Below are 17,607 nucleotides of genomic sequence, written 5' to 3'. Positions count from 1 at the left end.
AAAGCCATCCAGACGCACCTGTGACCTGGGCCGGGCCTGGTTAGGTTTAACCACTGACCTCCCCTCCCTTCCGTGGATTGTCCTTGTTTACTGGGAGAGCCACCTGTTACCCTCTTTTAAAGAGAAATAGAGCCAGGCCACAAGTTAAAGGTGATGGACAGGTTTCATTCAGTACTATCACAGTGTGGGAAAGAGACTGAGGTATCGAGGTGAGCTCAGTTCCAAAGGCAGCCAGGGATTTACAGCCCACAAGCAGCGTGAGGGGTCAGTGGATGGAGGATTGCCAGGAGAAGACATCAGGGTGGGGGGTTCTTGCTGGCCCGGCCTAGCAGCATCCTGGCTACCTGATTGGGTTCAGGTATCAAGGGTGGAGGGTTTTGTAAACAGAGTTAACAGGATTCTTCCTAAAATCTGGGCTGGGCAGGCCAAGGACAGAGCCCAAGGGCCATGGCCTAGTCGAAAAGAGTGCTCACAGGAGCCCTTCCAAAGTTTGGTCCAGGAGAGGGTGTTCCTTGTCATTTCCCAGTAAATGCGAGGACACGGCATGGTGAAGACCACGGGGGGAGAGTCCATTGACCTTGGGGTGACTTGTCTCACTTTCCAGGAGTCAAAGAATTTGGCTGGCACTGAAATCTAGTGTGTGGGAAAGAAACTGCCTGGGAGACACGCCGGAACTCCCTCGGATGCGGCAAATTGATTTTTTTTTTTTTTGCGGTATGCGGGCCTCTCACTGTTGTGGCCTCTCCCGTTGCGGAGCACAGCCTCCGGATGTGCAGGCTCAGCGGCCATGGCTCATGGGCCCAGCCGCTCCACGGCATGTGGGATCTTCCCGGACCGGGGCACAAACCCGTGTCCCTGCATCGGCAGGCGGACTCTCAACCACTGCGCCACCAGGGAAGCCCGGCAAATTGAATTTGTAGGGTTATATCCTCACAACCTTGTCTACAAGTAGGTCGTTTTCAGCCACAGAGCAAAGTCCAGGAAGAGGTGACCCAGTCGTTCTGAGGCAGAAGCAAGGCAGCGCCTCCCCTCCCCTCCCACGGTGCGACTCATTTGTCCCCCAGGCCCCTGAGCCTCCAGCTACTAACCCGCAGCCCCCGGGGCCTGGGCAGGGATGGGGCTCCTTTGTTAGCAGTGTCTTAGCCGGGTTAGCGCAGGAACACCAGGCAGGAAGGTAGGGCTGGGTCTGGGAACATTCTTTCTCTTTCTGTCTCCCTCCCTCCCTCCCTCCCCCTCACGTCACCGCACTGGCTCCGGGATCCTCTTCCGGAGAACATCTCTGTGCGTCGAACTAGTCTGACTTGTTTCTGCCTGCCTGCTGGCCAGCCATGGAAACAGCAGAGACCTTGAGGGCAGCAGGATAAACCTGCGGAAGTCCCGATAAACATAACACGAGCAGATGGTTAGTGTCTGCGCAGAAACCCAGGGGCACAGACCCCCAGCGGACGCTCTGCCCCCGGGTCTCCTCCAAGTCCACACCAAACAGCATCCACAGGAGAAAATGTAGGTGGGAAGAGGTAACGCTGGCTGGTGAGGCAGACAGGCTCTCTGTTCCGATGCCGGCTTCGAAACAACGGACTCTGTGACCCTCAGCCCTGGGCTTCTCTTTCCCCATCTGTGAAGTGGGGGTAATCAGACCTGGCCCAGGTGGGATCATGCCTGTGAGGTGCTGAGTAAACCCTGTGGAGCACCCAGCATGTAACTGGGTAAGAAAAGCTCCCCCGCCGCGCCCCACGTTCCACCCACCTTCCTGGAGGTATTCACACACACACACTCTGGCAAAGCGCTGATGTCCACCTTCTGTGGGCTGTGCTCTTTCCTCTGTGTCTGGTTGGCTGGCTGTGCCTCTACTGGTGCCCGCCTGGGGCTCCTCGGATGCCTCTGCTTCCAGGCATCTCTTGGCTCACCGTGGCCAGTGGTGCCAGTCTAACTCCCGGGCAGCGCCCAGTGCAGTGTCCTGGGAGCATCTTGATGAAGCTGTTGGAGAGCTTTCTGCGCTTTTGCAGCCCCATGGGTTCCCTCTGAACTCTTGGGTTCTAGCCTTAGCTTTGTCACTACAGTGGTCCTACCTGAGCCATGACTTCACTTTCAGCGGTTCCTGTTACCCAAGGTCAACCAGGGTCTGAAAATATTACATGGGAAACTCTAGAAACAATTAATAAGCTTTCAAGTGTGTACCATTCTGATCGGCGTGATGAAATCTCACGCTGTCCTGCTCCATCCTGCTCCGTCTTGCCCAGGAAGTGAGTCACCCCCTTTCTCCAGCCCCTCCCACTGTTAGTCATTTAGTAGCTGTCTCAGTTACCAGATGGACTGTCCTGGCATCACAGTGCTTGTGTTCAAGTGACCCTTATTTTACTTAATACCGTCCCCACAGTGCCACGGCAGTGATGCTGGAAATTCACACTTGCCAAAGGAGAGCCATAAGGTGCTTCTTTGAAGTGAAAAGGTGAAACTTAAAGAAAGAAAACAAACTGTATGCTAAGGTTGCTAAGATCTACGGCAAGAGCGAGTCGTTTCTTCATGAAGTTGTGAAGAAGGGAAAGGAAAGGTTTGCTGGGTTTGCTGTCACGCCTCAGACTGCAAACGCTGCAGCCGTAGTGAATAAGTGCTCCATTAAGATGGCAGAGGCATTCAATTCGTACAATAAAATAGTTTGAGAGAGACTCATTCACATAACTTTTATTACAATATATTGTTATAACTGCTCTATTTGATTTTTAGTTAACATTATTAATCTCTCACGGTCCCTAATTTGTAAATTAAACTTAATCATAAGTATGTATAGGAAAAAACATCGTATATATGGGGTTCAGTACTATGGTTTCAGGCATCCACTGGGGGTCTTGAGTGTATCCGCTGTGGACAAGGGGGTCAACTGTGTTTGCTAAGTGACTTCAGATAGCTGGGCTTCCATTTCCTTACCTGAAATGAGGACTAGGTGGTCTTGAAGGCCCCTCCCAGCTCTTGGTGGCCTGTGATTCTGCCTTATGGTTCCACAAAGTCTCCATCCTGCCCGAGTGGCCCCCATGACCTGTGGGCAGCCCCGGCCCCCAGTGGACAGCCGTGCTGACCACTGAGCTCTGATTCTCCCCCGCCGAACCCTCGGCGGCTCCTTGCCCCTTTGCGTGGCTGTGAACGCACGCACATCTCCCTCATTCTCACCGTGGTTTGGCTGTTACCTTCCCAGATGTGTGAAAGCCGACAGGCTCCAGGGCCTCGGGGCACAGATGTCAGCCGTCACACACAGCCTCTAGATGCATCCAGGAGGAGCTGGGCCTCAAATCTCATATCTTCAGCTGTTTATAATTCTGACAGGCAAACGCCAAGTCCTGGCCCACGGTCTCGTGGCGCCCCCAGCTCTGGGTCCATCCAGCAGCCCGGCGACTTAACGGCGGGCAGGGGGAGGGCCCCCCGTCAGATAGCCCCACCGGCTCCCTGGCTCGGGGGCAGGGAGGTTGTGAGGGGAAAGCTCAGCTCGGCCGCCGTGCACCCAGTGGCTTTTGGGCGAAATTGGCCTCGACAGGCAGCCTGTGGTGGTCACATGGCAGGACAAAGCTCCGGGTTCCCCTGGCCTGCTTCCTCCTCTGAATTAGGAAAGACAGCGAGTCCTAACAGGAGATGAGCTCATGCCCTTGCCCTCTGCCGTGTTGACCTTGGCCGAGGTTGTAACTGTCCCCCTACACTCCACCCCACTTCACACCCACCCCAAGACGAGGGCTCGGGAGCCACAGAAGGTACACGATTACCTCTGTTATTACGCCCTGAATCTCACAGATTTATGAGGTCTTCAGGTCGTGCTGACCTTCTTCCTCTCTTCTTCTTTCCCTTCCTCAGGGTATGGCAGCTGGAGAGAACTGGCCAAGGCTCTGGCCAGCAGGAACATTCCGGCTGTGGATCCAAATCTCCAGTTCTACCGTCCCCAGAGGCTGGGCCTCAAGGTAAGTGGCAGGGTCAGCCCGTCCTCCCTGCTGGTGCGTTAACGTGGGTCCTCGGCTCCCCCTGCCCACAGAGCCTTAAGGGCACCCTCACGTCCTGTGTTAGGAGAGGGCAGAGCAGAGGGAGTCCCTGGATGGCAGGCTGGCCTCATGGGCTCTCCTAGCTTCACAGGTAGAGACGTCCATCCTGCCTTCCCCAAAGCCTTGTCGCATAGTTCAAGATGCCCAAGTCTGAGCCGTCCAGGCATGTGGCCTCCATCAGCAGCCTGAGCCGGACCAGCACCTCTCGCCTCTTGCCGGGATGAGGACTGGGCTGGTACTTTAGTGACAGTCCCAGGTGCTTGCCGCTAAGAGTCAGAGATGATGCGGTAGAGACGACCCCTCCCTGCAAATAACTGGGGGACAGATTTGTACTGGGGCATTTTCCCTATGGTGTTTCTTGGGCTGATGGTCCCTAGAAGCTGCCCTGGGTGGGATTAGGGAACTTGAGGTCCAGTTCAGCCTGGAGCCCTAAGGTTGAGCCTCTGAGCCTAGAACAGACATGGATCTCCAAGGCCGGACCAGAGCCAAACTGCACCCATGGACCTGCAGGGTAGGGAGGGGTTGGGGTGTCTCCCCCAAGGGGGCTCCCACTTGTTAGGACAGATGAGTCACAGAAGAGGGAGGCAAGGTCCCTGCCCCCAGGAGAGCCTGGTCTAATTAGAAAAAATTTTTCTATATGAGAAGACTGAGAAAAGTCAGGAAAGTAGAAGCACCTCAGGGGTATACATTGGAGGTATATTCCTGAGGGATATAGTGTGAGCCAGAAAGGGGAGTGTCCGTAAGTTGATAAGCCTGGGTCTCCTGACCCTCTGCTTCCACAGGCACTTTCAAGGGGCCCCGATCCTGTTGTCACCCTAATATTCCCACCAAGTTCATTCTTCTCTGTTCTGCCAGGGCCAAGACTCTGCGAGAGGTGGCATGGGGAACAGCAGCTACCTGAAGTGGAATAAGCCGGTCCCCTGGCTGTCAGAGGTGAGGCTGCTCTTGGAGAGGGTTAAAAAACAGTGTTTATAGGTAATTCCAGAGGCTCCAGAAAATTTTCTTCTAGTGGTTGTTATCAAAAATTTTCATCTAAAAAAAAATTTTTTTTTTCATCTAATTTGAAGAAAAAAATGAAAGGGTTCCAGGCTCATTGAATTTTCTTCCTTTAGAGAAGCTCTGACACTTGCAAGGGGCCTACTGGGTGCCAGGCTTTGTGCGTAATCTCCTGTCAGCTTTATGACCCTATAGGATAACACAATATCCTCATTTTATGGGTGAGAAAAGCAAAGCTGAGGAAAGCTACAGGACTTTCATGTCCGTGTTAATCCCCAGTTATAAAATTCAGCTTCCCAAACTGTCTTTCATGGACCATTAAATCCCCTAAGATATTCCAGGCAGAAAGGAATCCACTGTTAAATACGGTTTCAGATCTATAGACATCCACTCCCTGGAAATACACATTAGCACATGAAAGGCTCTGAGTTCTGCGGTCATGTGTTTGACTTGGTTTATTAGCTCAGCACGTACCAAACTTATTTGCCTCCTGAACTACCGTTTCCCGTGAACCATTAATATTCTATGAAACCAGTGTTCTAAGAGACATATACTAGGAAACTCTGCTTTAGAGAATTTTTATAGGAAGCAGTTAAACATGTGAATGAAAGTTGTCATAAGCATCATCATACCTTTTGTGTACATAGGATTTGACAGATTCTTTTTCTTTCAGTGAAGAAGCAGAAACTCAGGAGGTTAATCACATGCACAAGATCACCTTGAGTAAAAGCTTGTGCACATACTCCAGAGCAGCGTGGTGCTTTGGGGGTGAACATTTTAAATTTAGGTTTTGTATCATGCAACTTGTCCAGGCCTTTCTTGCCTGGGTGCTGTCAGCCAGCCCGTCATCTCGTCCACACCTGTCACAGGTTGACCTCTTCCGCCTGGGTGATTTTATTTCCAGTCCACCCATTTGCCGTGGGGCGGGCGTGAAGGATGCAGTGTCATACATAATGTGATGGTAGGTTATCTACACCGTGAAACTGCCTCTGTTTAAACCCTGAGAGAGGATGGATTACAACACCGGCACACCTGTACCAGGTGATATCATCAGGTAATTAGGCCCTGCCCTGCCCCACCTGGAGATGGCATGGTGAAAATCATTGCTCCAGCGATCCAGCCTTCTGTCCTTCGAGGACAGTTGGAGTCTTTACTTTTTTATTTTTTATTTTTTTTGCGGTACGCGGGCCTCTCACTGCTGTGGCCTCTCCCGTTGCGGAGCACAGGCTCCGGACGCTCAGGCTCAGCGGCCATGGCTCACGGGCCCAGCCGCTCCGCGGCATGTGGGATCTTCCTGGACCAGGGCACGAACCCGTGTCCCCTGCATCGGCAGGCAGACTCTCAACAACTGCGCCACCAGGGAAGCCCGGATTCTTTATTTTTTATTTTTGGCCTCGGCTCTCGGGATCTTAGTTCCCCAGGAATCAAACCCGTGCCCCCTGCAGTGGAAACGCAGAGCCCTAACCACTGGACCGCCAGGGAAGTCCCTGGATCATTTTTCTTAATGAACCAATGATTTTGAAAGATTATAACTACATAATATTCTGCATTTATTAATCATTAGTTTTCTTACCTCTTTTTGGCCAATCAAGGATGGAGATATATACGTATATATCTCCATGACAGCAGTGACAAACAGTAAATAGTGATTAAAATAGGATTGACTTTTTAAAGAAATAGTTGATCTTTTAGTAAGTGTGTTTAGCCTTTTGGTGGTAAATGCCTGATTTCCACGGACTTTGTCCTTTTATTATTAAAAGTGGCTTATAGGGAATTCCCTGGCGGTCCAGTGGTTAGGACTCTGGGCCCTCACTGCCGAGGGCCGGGGTTCAATCCCTGGTCGGGGAACTAAGATTCCACAAGCCACGCAGCGTGGCCAAAAGAAAAAAAAAGTGGCTTATAAAATCCTCATTACGGTCTTCATGGATCTTCAGGGAATCACTGATCCAGTCTCCTTATCTTACCAGCAAGGGTAATTAGGCCCTGTTTAAATAACTAGCATATGCCGTCTCCCAGCTGCAGTGGTGCCCTCTCCTCCAGCCCGTCATGGGGACCTCGGTTCCCCTCTCCTTACCTGTCTCCTGCCTTTTGACATACGGTTTCAGCAGGAAGTGCTCAGGTGAAGGACACATGTCATTTACTGAACATCTACTAGCTGTCAGGGCTGGCAGGTTGCACTGTTGTTGCCCCTTTCCTGGCGATGGCTCCAGAGGGGTTGACTCAGTCACTCCCCCAAGGTGGCGTAGCTACTGCAGCCCTGCCCTGCCGGTGAGCACGGAGAGAACACGGGAAGGCTGACCGTGGTCTCTCCCTTGACCGTCTCCCCGCCCCAGCCCTTGGCCGCCAGCAGTTCAGGGTCTCCGAGGCCAGCAGTCTCTCTCAAGCGAAGCAGGCTTAGTCAGTCCACTCCCTGTCAGACCGGGAGTGGACGGCTGGTGGGCTGGGCTTCATGGGGTAACCGCTCTCAAAAACTTGTCCCTGTCAGCCCAGATCATAAAACACTGACTAGCAAACCCCACTAATTAACAAACCTCAGTGCCAGTTTATTCACTTACCAGTCAGTATACGGTCCACTGGCCAGACACTGTCTGCTGCTCAGGCCGCTCCCCCCAGAAAACCAAAATAATTATAAGAAAGATATTTGGTGAACGCAGAATCAGATCAAAGCAAGTCAGAGTCCATGGGTGACGTCATGCGGGCTTGGTGAGGTGGTGTCTCTCTCCTGAGAGGAGGGCTGGGACCTTGATTCCCCTACTCAGGCTCCCCCCGCTTTTTTCTCAGTTCCATTGAGATATAGTTCATATACCATATAATTCACCCATTTAACCTGTACAATTCAGTAGCTTTTAGTATAGTCATGGAGTTGTGCATCCATCACTTTCAATTTAGAACATTTTCCTCACTGCTAAGGAGACCCCTCACCTGTGGGCCATCACCCCTTCACTAACCCCCAGCCCCAGCCCCCAGCAAGCACTAATCTACTCTGTCTCTCTAGACCTGCCTGTTCTGGACGCTTCACATAAAGGGAATCGTATGCTCTGTGTGGCCTTTTGTGTCTGGCTTCTCTCACTTGGCATTAAGTTTTCGAGGCCCATCCATGTGGCAGCATGTATATCAGAACTTTGTTCATTTTTTTGCTAAATAATCTTCCACTGTGTGGATGGACCACATTTTATGATCCTCGATAGATGGGTATTTGGGTTGTTTCTGCTTTTGGCTCTTGGGAATAAAGCTGCCGTGAACGTTTGTGTACGGGTTTCAGAGCAGATCAGGCTGCCCTTTATTCAGGGCCCTGAACCACCACCATCATACACGTTGTCACCGTGGGGAGACACAAGTGACACCACAGTTCAATTACAAACCATCTGTTCCAATGGGGATAATTCCCTCCATCAGAATTCCACCAGACGGGCCTCGGGCCCTGTCCTCCAAATCTAGAGCCACCTCTTATCCTCTTGGAGCCGGGACCCCCTGGATTCCCAGTGGGAGCTCCCTCAAGGGGCAGGTGTGAACAGGAATCGAGTAGCTCGGGTGGGCTTCCCTGGTGACGCAGTGGTTGAGAATCCACCTGCCAATGCAGGGGACAAGGGTTCGAGCCCTGATCTCGGAAGATCCCACATGCCGCGGAGCAACTAAGCCCGTGCGCCACAACTACTGAGCCTGCGCTCTAGGGCCCACGAGCCACAACTACTGAGCCCACGTGCCACAACTACTGAAGCCCGCGGCGCCTAGAGCCCGTGCTCCGCAACAAGAGAAGCCACCACAATGAGCAGCCCCCGCTTACCGCAACTAGAGAAAGCCCGTGTGCAGCAATGAAGACCCAACACAGCCAAAAATAAATAAGTAAATAAATTTATTAAAAAAGAAAAAATAGTAGCTCAGGTGCTAGAAACTCTGAACGGGAGTCCGGTGTGTAGGAACTGGTGACCTCATTGTCCTGCTGGGTGGAAGTCACGTGGTCCAGCCAGGTGTGCTGGTCTCGAGCTGGCCGAGCAGCGGCATGGTCTGTGCTCACACCCGTGCTGGGCTGCTCACCCCTCCTGGAGGTGGACCTGGCCACCCCGCCTTCGCGCCCTCTGCATCTCAGCCTCTGCAGTAGCCCTGACAGAGGTGGCTCGTTTGTCTGCGTGTCTCTCTCCTCTGAGGAACCCTTTTCATCTTTGCGTCATCACGGGTACAAAGCAGACATTTGGTGCTTATAGAATAAATGAAGGAACATATGGTTCCAGACTTAGCTTCTCCAAGCATTTGTTCACTCAGATCATTAAGATGTGCAGGGAACCCACAGAGGGAGCTGGAACTCTGCCTGGGGAAGTTGCAGAAGCCTAGGGAGAGAGATTTGAAAAGAACCTTGAAGGGTGAGCTGGAGTTTGCAGGGTGGGGAAGGAAAGGGCCTTCCAAGCAGGAAACAGCATCTGCAAAGGCACAGAGGCGTGTGTGCGCTGGGGTGTAGGTATGACCGGGAGTGGGGTGAGGTGGGGCTGGGAAGACAGGGTGAGGTTTTGTTCAGAAGCCTCAGGGAACTCTCGGAGGTGTGAAGCGGCGGAGTGGCGTGATCAGATCTGTCTCTAGAAAGACAGTTCTACAGGCAGTATGAGAAGTCAGTGGTGGGAGACGCCTCCATCCGGTTGGGAGGCTCTGTGAGCCCAGCGAGGCTGGCAGAGACCCTGTGGTGGGTGGAAGGCAGTGGACGTGGTGGGTGAGCACCTACCAGGCTGCATCCGCACCCCCAGAAGCCCTCCCACTTCCACAGGGTTCATTGCTGTGTGCCCTTAGGGGCTCAGTTTACCTCTCTGGGCTTCAATATTCTCACCTCTAAAATGAGAGGGTTCAGGGGACTTGCCTGGTGGTCCTGTGGTTAGGACTCCGAGCTTCCACTGCAGGGGGCGCAGGTTCGATCCCTGGTTGGGAAACTAAGATCCCGCATGCCGTGTGGCGTGGCCAAAAAAGAGAAAGAAATAAAATAAAAAATAATAAAATGAGAGGGTTCAACAGGTATTTTCTCTACTGCTTGTAGGCGGGGGTTTCCAATCCATCTTTGGCCGTGGACGTGTTCTGGGCATGGGAGTAACCAGTGCTCTTCCCTGGGCCTTAGCTCTGCTGGCCAGTGGAGAGAGGGGTCAGAGGGCAGTGCTGACAAGCCAGAGTCCCACGTGCCTGCCCGACACAAGCTTCTCCAAAGCTTGGAGGGACATGGGCCCTGGGTGGGGGGCAGGTCACCAGTCAGGGCCCGGGGAGGAAGAAGGTGCCCACTGGTCCCTCAGGGATGGTGTCCATCCCCTCCTACAGCCTGAGGGCAGGTGGAGCATGGCTGGAGGGCTGGCTCTGTGCTGAGTCAGGGCCTAGCCCCCGGGGATGTGGACTGTCCTCCCCCTGCCTGGGTTTCCCCGCAGCACCTCAGGCCCCGCTGCTACATAAGCAGGGCCCTGAGGGGCAGGTGGGTGGGGCTAGCCCAGCTCCTTCCTCCTTTCCCTGCCCAAGCCCTTGTAGCCTCTGGCCTCCTGGCTGAGCACAGCAGACTTCTGGGGGCGTGCCCCCTCCCAGTTTGCCGTGGACTCAGAGTCTCCCGGGAGGGGCATGGAGGAGACAACTGAGTCTTGTAAACGGGACTTAGGAATTTCCCCAGAAGTAGCACAATGTCCCCATTCTTTCGTTCCAAGAAGCCCTAGCCCGCCCCCCACCTACCCAGCCCACATTCTCTCTCCCACCCGTCCCAGCGCCCCACTCATATTCTGGGGAGCGACGGCTGCTACCCGCGGCCCCGGGAAGAGCCAGGTTGCTGAGGGGACAGGGTGACGGGCTCTCCGCGTGGGGACAGGACCGTCCTGTCTGGGGGCTCTCCCCGGCCCCTTCTTTCCCCCGTCATCCCTCCCTGTGGGTCTCTTGCTGAAGCCCTTCTGTCTGGGCTTCCAGTCTGGCTGTCCTTTCCTCCGCTGTCTTCCTTAAGGGCGGCTTGGATTTTGATACCTGAATATCTGAGGGCTGGAAGGGCAGGGCATGTCTGTGTGGCCTGATGGGGGCCCACCTCCCGCACCTGGAGATGAAGCTGGGGAGGGGTGTGGGAGTGGGGAAGGGCTGAGATGGGGTGATCTGAATCCCTTTGTCAGGATAACTTGGGACACTGTCCCCACCCCCTCCCCTCTCCCACTCCCCACCCTTCCACCCACTCAGGGTCCCGGCTGCTGCCCTTGCCCTCCCCTCCCCTCCCAGGGGGGCCCTGTGCTCCCGGCCTCCAAGCTCAGTCCCCTGCCCACCAGCCCCACAACCGAGGAGGGGAGGCAGGTACCTCCGTGCTCCTACCTTCCCAGGGCTGCCCCGAAGGCCCAGGCACCTGGTGGGCATCCCGGCAGAGGCCTGGGCAGCATGAAGCTCTGAGCTCCCAGGAGAGCCGTCAGAGCCCTTCTGCCGATGGGGCCCCCAGACCTCCTGCAGCTTTGCCAGCTGCTTCCCCACGAGGGCAGCCAGTAGCACGAAGACCACGGGTGGATGAGGTTTCACCCAGACAGCTGTGCGGGTGTCCTCTTACGAGGCAGTAGAGGCGGTAGGGGAGGGAGAGCGGGTCCGGCTGGAACCCCAGCCTGGCACCTCCCTCCTGCCATTCTGTCCTGGCTGGTACTCCCCCTGCCTGGGGGATGCAGACCAGCCCACTTCCTGCATGGAAAGAGCCGGGAGTGTGTGTATGTGCGTGTACATGCATGTGGGCGCGTGGACACGTGCAAGGACAGAAAAACAGCCCCAGGCCTCAGGGCCAGGCCACGGGGATGAGCTTCCCCAGGCAGCCGTGGGTGCCGAGGATGGGAATGGGACTGGCGTGGACCATGACCTTCAACAGTGAGGGGCGCTCGGGCCGCGGCTGCAGGCCGGCCCCGTCTCACGCTCACACCCTGTCCCTGTCCCGTGCAGTTCCGGGGCCGCGTCAACCTGCATGTGTTTGAAGACTGGTGCGGCAGCTCCATGCAGCAGCTGCGGAGGGACCTCCACTTCCCCCTGTACCCACACGTGAGTGCCTCCTGCCCCGCTCCCCTCCTGCCGCGCTCCTGGCTCTCACCCCTGCACCCGGCTTCTGTCTTCCTCACCTTCCCTTGCTTTTTTTCTGGCTCGTTTCCTTTCCTTTATCCCGTGGACCCCCTTCTAACGCCCACAGTGTCTCCCTCGTTCCCTTCCCGGGGATTTCCTTGGCAATATAGTTTACCCGGGAGGCCGCCACGTACGGTTGTGGGGCTGTGCACTGTTCCAGGTCACCTGGATAAAGAAGCAAGTGGGAGCGGGAGGCTTGCCTGCCTCACTCCCTCCTCATCCTCCTACCAGCCCTGAGCAGACCAACCTCTTCATATCCCTCTTCCCTCTTCCGGGTAGTGATTCCCCTCTGGTTTCCTGGCACAGATCCGCACAACCCTGAGGAAGCTGGCCGTGTCCCCCAGGTGGACCAACTATGGCCTCCGCATCTTTGGCTACCTGCACCCTTTCACCGACGGTGAGGCCAGCCCCGGATCCCGCTCTTCCCCGTCCTGCCCGAGCTCTCAGGGTGCCCGGAGCACATCGCCTGTTAGCCTACCCTCGGGGAGGGGGAGGAGTTTGGCCGTGGTGAGGGCTCACGCAGGCCCCCAGGCGGCCACTTCACGCCCTGATTTGAAGGGTCTGGAACTCGCTTGTCCTTCCCTGTAAGTCTCCATCTCCACGGGGTCTCCCAGGGTGTAGAGACCCCCACTTTACAAAGAGGGGAGCCTAGCAGCAAGCCCCCAAAGAGGATTTACCCTGAGACATGAGAGCCCGCTATGCGGAGGCCCGTCCTGCTCTCACCTGGAAACTGCCCTCACGCCCAGGGGAGATCCAGTTTGCCATCGCCGCCGACGACAACGCAGAATTCTGGCTGAGCCCTGATGACCAGGTCTCAGGCCTGCAGCTGCTGGCCAGCGTCGGCAAGGTAGGGTCCCCACGGCCCCATTGGCCCTCCCACTGCCCCCAGGAGCCAGGTCACCTGCCTCCATCAGGACAGTCTGGTATGACAGCAGGGAAGGGGCATGAGAAGCAGCATTCTCCCCCGTTGCCTCCCATCCTACAGAGGGATGGACTGGGTGTGGCCGGGAACAGACCCCGGGAAGACTCAGGACTGGGCCACACCCATCCTGGGTGCTCTGGTCCCGATGCTGAGGACTCACGCGGTGGGCGCGGCTGCTGGGGGAGGGGAAGTTACTTCCCGAGTGGTCCCACGTCCCCTCCCACCCTCCCCAGCTCCCCGCCCCCCTCCTCCCACTCTCCCCCTCTCTCCTCCTGCCTGTGGCCCCTCACTCACCACTTCCCACCCTCCATACTTTGCCTTTGCGTCCGCCCTTCTCTTCCCTTGCTCCCCACACCTCCAGACTGGAAAAGAGTGGACTGCCCCTGGAGAGTTCGGGAAATTTCGGAGTCAAATGTCCAAGCCCGTGAGGTGAGTAGGGAGCGTGGTGACAGGAGCGGCAGAAACCCCAGCCTCCATCAGGTGCCTTGAGGCCAGCTCAGGGCAGGGGCCCGGGCCCGGGGGGCACTTCCCCACTCCCCGCCCCCCCGCCCCATTACAGAGGTTCAGTGAGCCAGGGCCACGTGCATTCAGGTAAACCAAGTCTTTGATTAGAGACCACCTGGCCCATTCTTCCTCACTTTACAGATGAGGAACTGAGGCCCAGAGAGGGCTGTGACTTAATGAGGGTCACACAGCTGTTCAGTAGCACTCAGGACTGGAAGACAGAATGGGTCTCCTTTCTCCCCGCCCTTGCTTGCCCGTTTTCTCCATCCCGGCAGGGTCCACAGCTGGACCACCGCTGCTCTTTCTGAGCTGCAGAAAGTTCCGAACGGCGGGGGCCCCTGGGCAGGCTGGAGGGAAGGCCTGTGGTGGCTGGGATGGGAACTATCCCCGCCCCCAGAGCGCCACCTGGTGGCCCACACACACTGGCGAGAACACGTGTTGGCTTGAAGGTTCCGGTGCTGATGTTGATGGTACCGAGACAGCACAGCTTGTCCAGAGCACTGACCGTGCCAGCCCCCGAGGTCCCCACTTCCCGTGTGACTCAGCACGGCAGCCGAGGATGAGGGCTCTAAAGCCAGACTGCCCGGGTCCAAACCCCAACTGTGCCCCTTATTACCTGGGGACTTTGGGCAAATTACCCAAATTTTCTGCGCCTTGGGGTTCTTATCTGCAAACAGGGATTACGTGAGTTCATGTGTATAAAGCACTTAGCACGGTGCCTCCACATAGGAACAGCTCTCTGAGGGTTAACAGAGAGCTGAGTATCCTGGGAGGTTAGTGCTGTTGTTATCCCATCTCACGGGAGAGAAGACTGAGGCCGCCCTGTCAGTAAGCGGTGATGGGGCTTCTGACCCAGACGCCCGCCAGCAGGTCCCTGAGACCAGGAGCAGGGAGGGAGGGACGGGGCGTGTGCGGCGCTGGGAGCGGGCTCAGGCGGCGTGGGGGCCTGGGAGACAGCCCCCTGTTCCCTGCCCTCTCCTGCCAGCCTGTCAGCCGCCCGCAGGTACTACTTCGAGGTGCTACACAAGCAGAACGACCAGGGCACCGACCACGTGGAAGTCGCGGTGAGCCCCCGAGGTCCCCTCTGCCTCTGTGCCTGGCCGCCCCTCTGCCCAGGCCCTGGAGCCCTGTTCCAAATCAGCCACCTCCAACCTGCCGCATCCACCCTCTCTCCTTTCCCAGTGGCGACGGAATGACCCCGGGGCCAAGTTCAGCATCATTGACTCCGCTTCCCTGTCCCTCTTCACCAGTGAGTGTCCTGCCCCAGCCTGGGGACGGGCCGCGGTGGGGCTGGCTTGGTGGGGCCAGGAGGGCTGCTTGGAACGAGCTGTGGAGGGTCCGGACCAAGGAGCAGAACCTGAAGGGGCGCTACGGTCAGAGGTCCTTAGCTCCCGGGGGGTCGGTGACCTGTGAGCGCCTTCCGGAACCTCTGCGAGCCCTCGCCCCAGAAAAACGCCCGTCCGCCTCCACACGGTGTTGTCTGTATGATTTCAAGGGGATCCAGAGACCAGGACGCTCACTCCAGATGAAAAGCCTCTGAGGGAGGCCAGTCCCTATTTTGCAGATGAGCCGCCATGGTTCTCACACGGCTGTGGCCAGAGGAGAGACAGCGTTGCCACCTCTCTCAGGCTGCAGTCAGTGGACTCCCCGAGTATACTTGTTGTTGCTTATGATTTCCCCCTGCCTGGAGGCCCCACTGAGAAGTCACCACTGGCAGGTGGGCCGTGTGGGCCCAGGTATAGGAGGAGCTGGCAGAGCAGAAGCCCTGGCGAGGAAGGGAAGGTGGGTCTGGAGGAGACTGGGAGATGGTGGGAAGAGCGTATGCGTGGAGGGCAGGATGGAGAGCGGAACGGAAGGTCTGGTTCACAGGAGAGGGCGGCAGTGAGGAAGGGGCGAGAGGGGTTGGGGGAGGCTGCCGGTGACCGAAGCAGGAGGTCAGGGCAGAAGGGCCAGTTGGTGCCAGAAGAAGAAGGGAGATTGGAATCCATAGATTGAGTGTGAACCAAGAAAAAGGAAGCCCGAGGCAAATTCAGGTAAGAAACCAGTGAGATGGGCCAGAGGTAATGGAGCTCTTATCTGGGGCCACGGCAGATGATCTCAGGAAGCAGAGAGCAAAGACAAGCAGCCAGCCCCCGGGGCTGGTCAGATAGGGGACAAGTAGTCTTGAACACCAGGCCCCCAGACGGAGGTGAGGAGTGGGTGCTGGAAGCCTAGGGGCTCCCTGCTTGGTGGGCGTGGGCTGGTCTGCTGGAGAGGCTGAGACACACGGCCTGGGTTCACTCAGCTTTGTGTGATCTCAGGCACGTGACTTCGCTTCCCTTTGCCCAAGTTCCTTGTCTGTAAAGTAGGAATGATGATAATAGTACATAAGCCACAGCAGCTCTGAGGATTAAATGTGTTGATATTTGTAAGATGCTTGGGTCAGCGCCTGGCTTATTATTTAGTAAGTGCCCTTCGTGTGTTTGTTAAATAAACAGACTTCTAATGATGAATTTCCAGCAGATAGCAGTTAAAACATTTTGAGGAAGAGGTGGCTTTTTCCAGCTCACACAAAACTGTGGTGTGTGCTGGCGCTGGGGCTGGTGGAGGGGGTCCAAGGGAGACCACAGGTTGTGGAGGCAGGGCTGGGGGGAAGCGGGATTGAGTGCATCCCATACTGTACCAGCCTGGGGATACGGAAGCCTTCAGTCGGCCCCTTCCTGGCCCCTCCAGGAGGCAGGGGCCTGGCTTCTGGGCTGACTTTCTCTGGGAGTCCAGCTGCCCTCTGTTCTTTCCTCCCTGGGCCCAGATGAGACAGTCCTGAGGATGGATGAGGTGGGCCACATCCCGCAGACAGCAGCCAGCCATGCAGGCTCCCCAGACCCTCTTTCCAGTGATGAGCAGCCCCTGGCCGACATGCTGCGGCCCGACCCTCGGGACACCCTCTATCGAGGTACGACCTCACCGCGGGCTTGACCTCCCTCCGGGGGACGCACTGCCAGGTCCACGGATGTCGGGGAGGAGGCCTCTGTGCTACCGCAATATCCCCAAATCAGAGACTCTTTTCTTTTACTTGTATGAGATATAACATGCATACAGAAAGCTACAAAAATATAGATGTACAGCTTTGCAATTGTACAAATCATTACCGTGCAAACATTACAGGACAAGAAATAGAGCCAGAACCCAGGTGTGCCCTCTGCAATCACGTATATGGGTTTCTTATTGGATTCTAGCTCTTGCCTCCAGTGAGAGAAGTACGTCCCCACTAAGGTGTAGGAGTCTTAAGCTGTCCAGAGTGTTTACATTTTAAAAGACGACAAAGTGTCCCCTTCCAGCCCTGTCCCCCCACCCCACCATGACCCCCGGAAGGGAATTCAGTTACTGACACCACACTAGGGGGAGGCTTCTTGGCCTCGCTGGGAGTTTCTAGGCCTGTTTTGAGGCTGGCCCTTTACAGCGATCCCAGCACTGTCCTGTGCCTCGAATCAGGCGCCGCGTGCGAGCTCTCTGCCTCCAGCTGCCCCTGGAATCCACCCCCACCCCCAAGAGTGGTGGCAGTCTCCGCTTGGTGGCCTCAGCTGCCGGGCTGGGCGCTGCCACGAGTGAATACAGAAATGTGTGGGCTTGGGGCCGCAGGTCCAGCCCTCGCCCCGCAGCCGGGAGGCTTTGTGGCTGTGAGCCGGCCTGTTTCAGGCTCCCTCACCCAACCTCACCCCGCCCCCTTCTGCCCCAGTGCCCCTGATCCCCAGGTCCCAGCTCCGTCGCATCCTGCCCGACTGTCCCTACAAGCCCAGCTACCTGGTGGACGGGCTTCGTCTGCAGCGCTACCAGGGACTCCGGTTTGTAAGTCTCGGGCCAGGCGGCAGGGACAGGCGTGGGAGGGGGCTCGCTGCCCGTGACCGGGACTGCAGAGGCTGGCCCCTCCTCCCCACGCCACATGCCTGCGGGCGGGATGCCTCCTGGGGCCCAGAGAACTGACATTTCTCTGTGCCCGGCCCGGATGGGCTGCCCTGCGGAGCCCGGAGCTGTGCGGGGTGGGCTGGCTGAGGCCTCCCACCCTCCACCCCGAGGGTGGTGGTATTTATTAAACTTACAGACAAGGCGCTG

At 56.5% G+C, this 17,607-nt stretch overlaps 1 protein-coding gene across 2 annotated transcripts in view; it reads left to right on the top strand.

The window, feature by feature from the left end:
- B4GALNT3 (beta-1,4-N-acetyl-galactosaminyltransferase 3) overlaps positions 1-17,607 on the top strand; it is a gene marked incomplete at its 5' end in the record, with an annotated part of 94,601 nt that overhangs the window by 67,548 nt on the left and 9,446 nt on the right. For both annotated transcript variants that reach the window (XM_081249172.1, XM_081249171.1), the window contains 10 exons: positions 3,838-3,941; positions 4,875-4,952; positions 11,919-12,014; positions 12,399-12,489; positions 12,839-12,939; positions 13,376-13,443; positions 14,504-14,582; positions 14,701-14,767; positions 16,307-16,450; positions 17,234-17,343. In XM_081249172.1, coding sequence (XP_081105298.1) covers positions 3,838-3,941; positions 4,875-4,952; positions 11,919-12,014; positions 12,399-12,489; positions 12,839-12,939; positions 13,376-13,443; positions 14,504-14,582; positions 14,701-14,767; positions 16,307-16,450; positions 17,234-17,343 — 938 coding nt within the window. The remainder of the gene's footprint in view (positions 1-3,837; positions 3,942-4,874; positions 4,953-11,918; positions 12,015-12,398; positions 12,490-12,838; positions 12,940-13,375; positions 13,444-14,503; positions 14,583-14,700; positions 14,768-16,306; positions 16,451-17,233; positions 17,344-17,607) is intronic.

Source organism: Mesoplodon bidens (genome assembly GCF_964165515.1).
Source record: "Mesoplodon bidens genome assembly, chromosome: 11".
Lineage (NCBI taxonomy): Eukaryota > Metazoa > Chordata > Mammalia > Artiodactyla > Ziphiidae > Mesoplodon > Mesoplodon bidens.
The sequence above is the reverse complement of the archived record's forward strand: the minus strand, read 5'-3'. Positions and strand labels throughout refer to the sequence as shown.